This window comes from Pygoscelis adeliae, unplaced genomic scaffold (genome assembly GCF_000699105.1).
Source record: "Pygoscelis adeliae isolate BGI_AS28 unplaced genomic scaffold, ASM69910v1 Scaffold47, whole genome shotgun sequence".
Lineage (NCBI taxonomy): Eukaryota > Metazoa > Chordata > Aves > Sphenisciformes > Spheniscidae > Pygoscelis > Pygoscelis adeliae.
Window position 1 is genome coordinate 2,314,172 of NW_008825255.1, and position 6,736 is coordinate 2,320,907.

The window sequence follows — 6,736 nt, forward strand, 5'->3', positions numbered from 1 at the left end:
GCCACTGGCCCCCGCCCCAGTGGGATGGGGGAGAGAATCGGGAAAAAAAAGGAAAATTCATGGGTTGAGACAAAGACAGTTTAATAGGACAGAAAAGGAAGGGAAAATAATAATAATGATAAAAGAATATACAAAATAAGTGATGCACAATGCAATTGCTCACCACCCACTGATCGATGCCCAGCCAGTTCCTGAGCAGCGGTCACCGCCCCCCAGCTAATCCCCCGCAGTTTATATACGGAGCATGACGTCATATGGTATGGCATATCCCTTTGGCCAGTCTGGGTCAGCTGTCCTGACTGTGTCCCCCCCAGCTTCTCGCTGGCAGGGCATGAGAAGCTGAAAAGTCCTTGACTGGTGTAAGCACTACTTAGCAACAACTAAAACATCAGTGTGTTATCAACATTATTCTCATCCTAAATCCAAAACACAGCACTGTGCCAGCTACTGGGAAGAAAATTAACTCTATCCCAGCCGAAACCAGGACACATATCCACCAAATGCCCCAGTGATTGCTGCTGGCCACATGGCTATCAGAACCACTAATCCAGGCTGTTGAGGTTGTGCTGGGGCTGCAACAGCTGATAGCAGGTTGTCCTGGACACAGGTAAAGAGCAAGTTTCGGGACTACAGTGATTTCAGACAACCGGGTTGCAAAACTTCTTCATGGCCTATGCATATCAACAAGAACATGACACAGAATCTCTTTGAATGAGAGCTCAGAGACAGGATACATGGATAGACGGACTCTTGGTCTAAGCCACTACAGGTGTTTTTCATAGAATATAGGTCTGGGATAGATATTGAGAAGTCATCTAATTTCTAGATGCCTACCCCAACAAATTTAACTTTTTCTTAACAACTCCAAAAACATCTCCAGACATTACATGCCAATGCTTAAAAAAAAATATATATATACATATATATAAAATTTCATACTTTTCCTTTTCAGAGATGCCACACATCTGAAGCGCTATTACTATGCAACACCAGTGGAGACAGGCTTGACTATACTGGGTTCAACAGATATGATCTAAGCTAAGGACTCACAGTGCAATACTAAGATAAAAGATAACTAGAAATCACAGAAACCCAGTAAGTTACAAGGTTCTGTTTTGATACAATCATTATGAAAGAGAAGATCTGTGAGGTCAGTAATCTAAGAGCTGCTTTTTGAATGAGGAATGTCTGAGGAGGAATCTGAAAAGCCTTGTGCTTTTATGGGACAGGATTCAAATGGAATAACCTGCAACATCCGTTTTTAGACACAACACAGACATCCTCCAGAGACACATCTTCTATTCCATAACACATCAAAAATCAAAACTCTGACCTGCAAAATAAGTGTTTTGCTTCTTCATATCACCCAGCACAACCATTTCAGAATTCATCTAGTCCAGATCAAAAACTTTACATGACACATTAGTAAATACAGGTTTTCAACCAAGGAATGCCATGTTTGTTAAGTATCTTCTTCAGAACCAGTATACGTTTTGATAATTAACGTTCAACTTGGGAGGAGGGGAATAGAAGGCAGGTCTTCAACTGATTTTTAATAATCTTAGCTCTGGTGCCTTCATTTAATCCTTTATGATTTATAAGGATGAAGTATAACAAAGGTGGCGAGAAAGAATGGACAACCTTCCATATTTTTCAAGGAAAGACAATGGTTGGCATAAAAGTTATTTTCAGAGATAAGTGTATATACCTTCCTTTATCCCCTCCAAATTTTATACAACCCTCCAAAAATACTGTTCTTTTATATTTGTAAGCAAATCTTTAGATTACTAATTGTACATTGGTTATGTACTTCAGCATACATTTTCTCACCTCTTCAGCTTCATGTGCTATTAACTGTTCCATTAGCATTTTTCGTCGTCTCTTTTCTCGTTGTTGTCTAGCCAATGTATCTTCTTCTAAACGTTTTTGAATTTTCCTTATATATTCATCATCTGAATAAATATTTAACAGCTCAGTTGCTGTCTGTGCTGTAGTTTCTAGAGTTGTTTCTAGAGTTGTTTCTTGCAACTTCTGTGTTTGCAATGATTCTTGTATATCGCTGATTGAAAAGATGAAAAAGAAAGATTGCAGACTTTATAGGAATTATGGTTCTTAGAGGTGTTTTCATACAGATCCCTATATAGTTATGTGCAAGTCTGACAAATGCACAACAGCACTCTTTGTGGGCACTGTGGCTACTTCTTGATGCTCTTGTGCCCCACAATGACCACTAAGTCCAGAGGACGGCTCCAGCACTGACTTGAGCCAACTGTCAATTAGTTCATTTGCTAATATGAAGCCAAATTCTGCAGAAACAGGAAATGAGGATGGCTCACAGAATATCAAAGAAAGATGGGTTACTCTTCAATATATCCATACACTCTGAGTGCAGTTTTGCAGAGTTATTAATCACAGGTTGCTTACACACAGAAGGATCCACAGCAGTATGCACAAGTGCCACCTCTTCTGAGTATGGTATATATATCACTAAAGTTGACAGAATGACTATTACTTAAAATTATTCACAAATAAATCAACATACAGTTAAGTCTAAGCAGAAAGGTTACTTCTCTCTATTTTCTTTGAAATGTGTTACCATGTACATACATCCACAACCATTCTCGTCTCTCTGCAAGTCTAACTGACCTTACAGACTCAATGACTGAAATGAACAGAGAAGAGATGCACTTTGTGTCCTTTGTTGCTGCCTATATGGCAAAAAGGAGAGAAGGAAGCTTGAGCCATCCCTACTACAACTAAAGGTAAGGTAAAAACACTGTAACAGTGCTGGAGCTGGAATATTTGCAATGCTAGTGGGACAATCACTCAAAGGACAATCACAGTTTAAACTAAACAAGCCATTACATTTTCCTCAAGTAGCTGTCTACATGGATAGTAGGCACCTGAGGTAGGGTCCTATCTAATCTTAACAATCTAATATCCAAATATTACCTGTCAGTGACTTGCCTATGTACTGCAGAGGCATTTCCTGCCACAGACTTCTCAAACTTTTTAATCTCCTTGTATGTGTCCTGAAGAAATAACACAAAATTTAATGTTTCTTTTCTCTTCACAAAGCATTATAAGGAAGGTTCAACAGACTAAGTATTAGGGAATTATTTTTATGTCATGTTGGTACAACAGAAATGTTTACACCGAAAATATTTTAAGCATCAGCTAGATCAAGAAAAAAGGCAAGACTATTTCCTTCTACCTTTTATTTCCTTTCCCCCTCCCTTTTTCCTAGCTATACATATGTCCACCAGCCAGAAAATCCTAAGATTTTGCAGCTGTTCATTCTGCAGGATAATTTTCATTTTACATAGGACTCTAGCAGTTTATATAATTCCCACCATTCAGGGATTTGAAACAAGATATTCTGGGCTATGATCTGCTTTGGATTTAGTAGCTTGAATTTATCACTGATAGTTACTCAAGCAACTATGTTCCTACACTCTACATTTAAATGCATCTGTTGCGGTTGCGCAGTTGTGAAAACTGGTAAAATTTGCACTCCTGATGACAGTACAACCCATGAACTGTAAGATTACAATCCAAGTACACTTCAGCACTAGATAATACAGATTATTTTTTTTATTGCTGCATTGCCATCATCTCTTGATTTGATCTAAGACTATTGTCAATTTCAGCTGTTATTAACATTTTTGATAGAGCAGCTTTATAGTGTTCTACAGAAGAGTTCATACATTATGGTACAAAACTTCATCATGCACAAATGAGAAGGAAACATCAATGCTTTTATTTCACATATTCTACTCAGTAGACTAGAAGCTAAAATACTGTCAGCAATTAAATTAGTACCTACCTATGGTATTTATTCAATAAGAACTTTCTCTTACATCAAAACAAATTTTTACCAAGTAACAAATGCAGAATCATAATCATATTAATATTTAGCCCAATTTTCACTGGTTGAGTCTACTATATCATTTTAACAGTTATATCAGCAGCTTTTGGATGGTGCAAGTACAGTATTTGTAAGTGCACATGCTCCCAGAAATCACATTTTGCAAGTTCATATAATTAACATTAAAAGAACGTAGATGATAGTTACCTCTGCTTCTCTTTTCTTCTTTAAGAATTTTTTGGCTTCAGTAGCTTTTATGGTGTGGCTTGGTGGTGGCTTTGGAATCTGTATAATGGCTGCTTGAATCCTGGCCATTATTTCATTTTGTCTCCTTCTTCCTATGCGATGCTGAATATTCAACATCTTATGTTCAGATACTTGAGTTGAAACAAAATACACCATATGGCCCTAATACACTACCTATATATCTATGAAGTAAATGTAATTAAGCCATAAGGAAAAAAATCTTCCACGAAGAAAGTAGAAATGCTTATCAGGCTGCAGGCTTGAGCAACTGACTTTTCTTTCTTTCCTTTGTTTTTATTTTTTTTAAAGTGGATCACTACAGTGCCATGAAAGCAAAAAATTCTTTATCTTTTGTCCACAGTTAAATCTTGTTTTAAGAATATTCTCAGCCACTGTACTCATAAATCACCATTTTTAAATCAAGAGGTAGATGTTGTAAAATGCATTTGAAATTAGAGTATCATTCTACATTCTGAAAAATCTGACAGTTTAGCAATATGCTAGTATATATTCTCAATATTTGAGGATTAAGATACATTTTTTAAGTACCATTATCAGAAAATGGTACATCTATATATGCTCTGTCTGCATTAACAAATAGAGCGGCGCAATAGAAGCACATCTGTAAAGAAAAAGTTTGTGCTCAGTGGCTAATAGGCATTTAAGGGCTTGTATTAAATTCTAGCTCTAGTATGGTACCAGTTTCAGGTCAGAATTCAGCATAGAAACTGAGAATACCAGTTTCCTGGTACAGAAACTGAGAATACCATTAGCTAATATTACTGCTGAACAATGAGTCTGGGATGATCAAGAAGTAACAAACATTTAAATTACACTAGTTAAAAGTGCACTACAGATACATGCAGTTAAAGGTGGAAATGAGTGGAAAAAAAGTTTTTTTTACAAAGAGTCAAAGATAGTTAACAAATAAATATATAATACATCAAATAAGATATTAATAAATTTTATTTTAAAATTTTATTTTGACTATTTTGGATATTGCTTGTATTTTCTTTTCTAGATATATGAAGGGACTTCTTTTTTCATTGTTGTTCATGCAATGGCAATAGAACACCTAAATAACCACAGCAAGACTCTCTCCCTTTAATTAGCCATATAAAATTCATCTCAAATTAGTCAACCTCATTTTCATTGTGGTTCAACACCCCTTGGATAGCTGGCCAGTTCCTCTATATAAACTACAGACTGTACTTCGGGCGAGTGTTCCCATATCTTAAGAAATGAGTTCCACTTTTTCACTTTATCAGAACAGCTACACAGAGCTACAAGATGTTCTGAGGCCATACCCCCTATAGGTCCCCTTCTGTGTGTCTTTTTCCTGCTTTTGAACAATGTTTCACCTTTTCTTCACAAATGAACACTGTCACAAACCTCCTCTACAAGGACACCTTAAAGACATACAGTTGTGAAATTTACATTTTGTCTTCAAATCTATAAATATTTTCCATGCATGACAATATACAAATACTCTGAATTTAACATTAAGTGATTTTTAAATATTAATGTTTTTAAGGGTCTTGTAGCATTATATTGGCTTTATATCTACATATTAATGATTGCCATGCGTACTCCTTTTCTTCGTTTTTGTATAAACATGACTGCGTAGCACAGAATTAACAAGCATTCACACTGGCTTTAACTAACTCATTATGTACATGACCTTAAGAATATACTTCTTCAGAAGTCTATAAAAAGTAAGTAGTCACCTTTTCAATGTCTTGGGCTCTTTGTTCCTCTTGGATCTTCTGAACTTTCTGTTGTTCTGCAATGTGTATATGAGCTATTTTATCTTCTATCGCCTTAGATTTTATTTCAAAATGCTCTGAAACCTGCTGTAGTTGCAAATCAGCCTGACGTGGTGTTAAAGTTTTCAAACGCTAAAATTAAACATCAAGCAATGAAGAGTCAGCAACAGAAGAAACATATTTAAATATGATAATTTTGCAGTAGTAATTTCAAACTGTGTTTTCCTGTGTTAATGTACACAGAACAACATCTAAACATGGTCAAATACTTTTCAGAAAAACAGGACTAGCTCCATTGAAAAGAACATGCAGATTTTAACTTGAACAATGCCAAACTTTGTTTAGCTTGGAGAAAAGGAGGCTGAGGGCTGACCTCATTGTTCTCTACAGCTTCCTGAGGAGAACTGGAGAGGGAGGTGCTGAGCTCTTCTCCCTGGTATCCAGTGACAGGATGCATGAGAATGGCTCAAAGCTGCGCCAGAGGAGGTTTAGACTGGACATCCAGAAGCATTTCTTTACTGAGAGGGTGGTCAAACACTGGAACAGGCTTCCTAGAGAGGTGGTCGATGCCCCAAGCCTGTCAGTGCTTAAGAGGTGTCTGGACAATGCCCTTAATAACATGCTTTAACTTTTGGTCAGCCCTGAATTGGTCAGGCAGTTGGACTGGATGATTGTTGTAGGTCCCTTCCAACTGGAACTATTCTATTCTATTCATAGAATCATTAAGGTTGGAAAAGACCTCTAATTGAGTCCAACCCAACCGTCGACCCAACACCACCATACCCACTAAACCATATCCCTAAGCGCCTCATCTACCCGTCTTTTAAATACTTCCAGGGATGGTGACTCAAACACT

At 37.0% G+C, this 6,736-nt stretch overlaps 1 protein-coding gene across 1 annotated transcript in view; it reads right to left on the reverse strand.

Annotated features, from left to right (window-relative positions):
• SPEF2 (sperm flagellar 2) overlaps positions 1 to 6,736 on the reverse strand; it is a gene marked incomplete at its 5' end in the record, with an annotated part of 86,804 nt that overhangs the window by 76,418 nt on the left and 3,650 nt on the right. Inside the window, 3 exons of the mRNA XM_009329460.1 lie at positions 1,831 to 2,059; positions 2,953 to 3,032; positions 4,076 to 4,231. Coding sequence (XP_009327735.1) covers positions 1,831 to 2,059; positions 2,953 to 3,032; positions 4,076 to 4,231 — 465 coding nt within the window. The remainder of the gene's footprint in view (positions 1 to 1,830; positions 2,060 to 2,952; positions 3,033 to 4,075; positions 4,232 to 6,736) is intronic.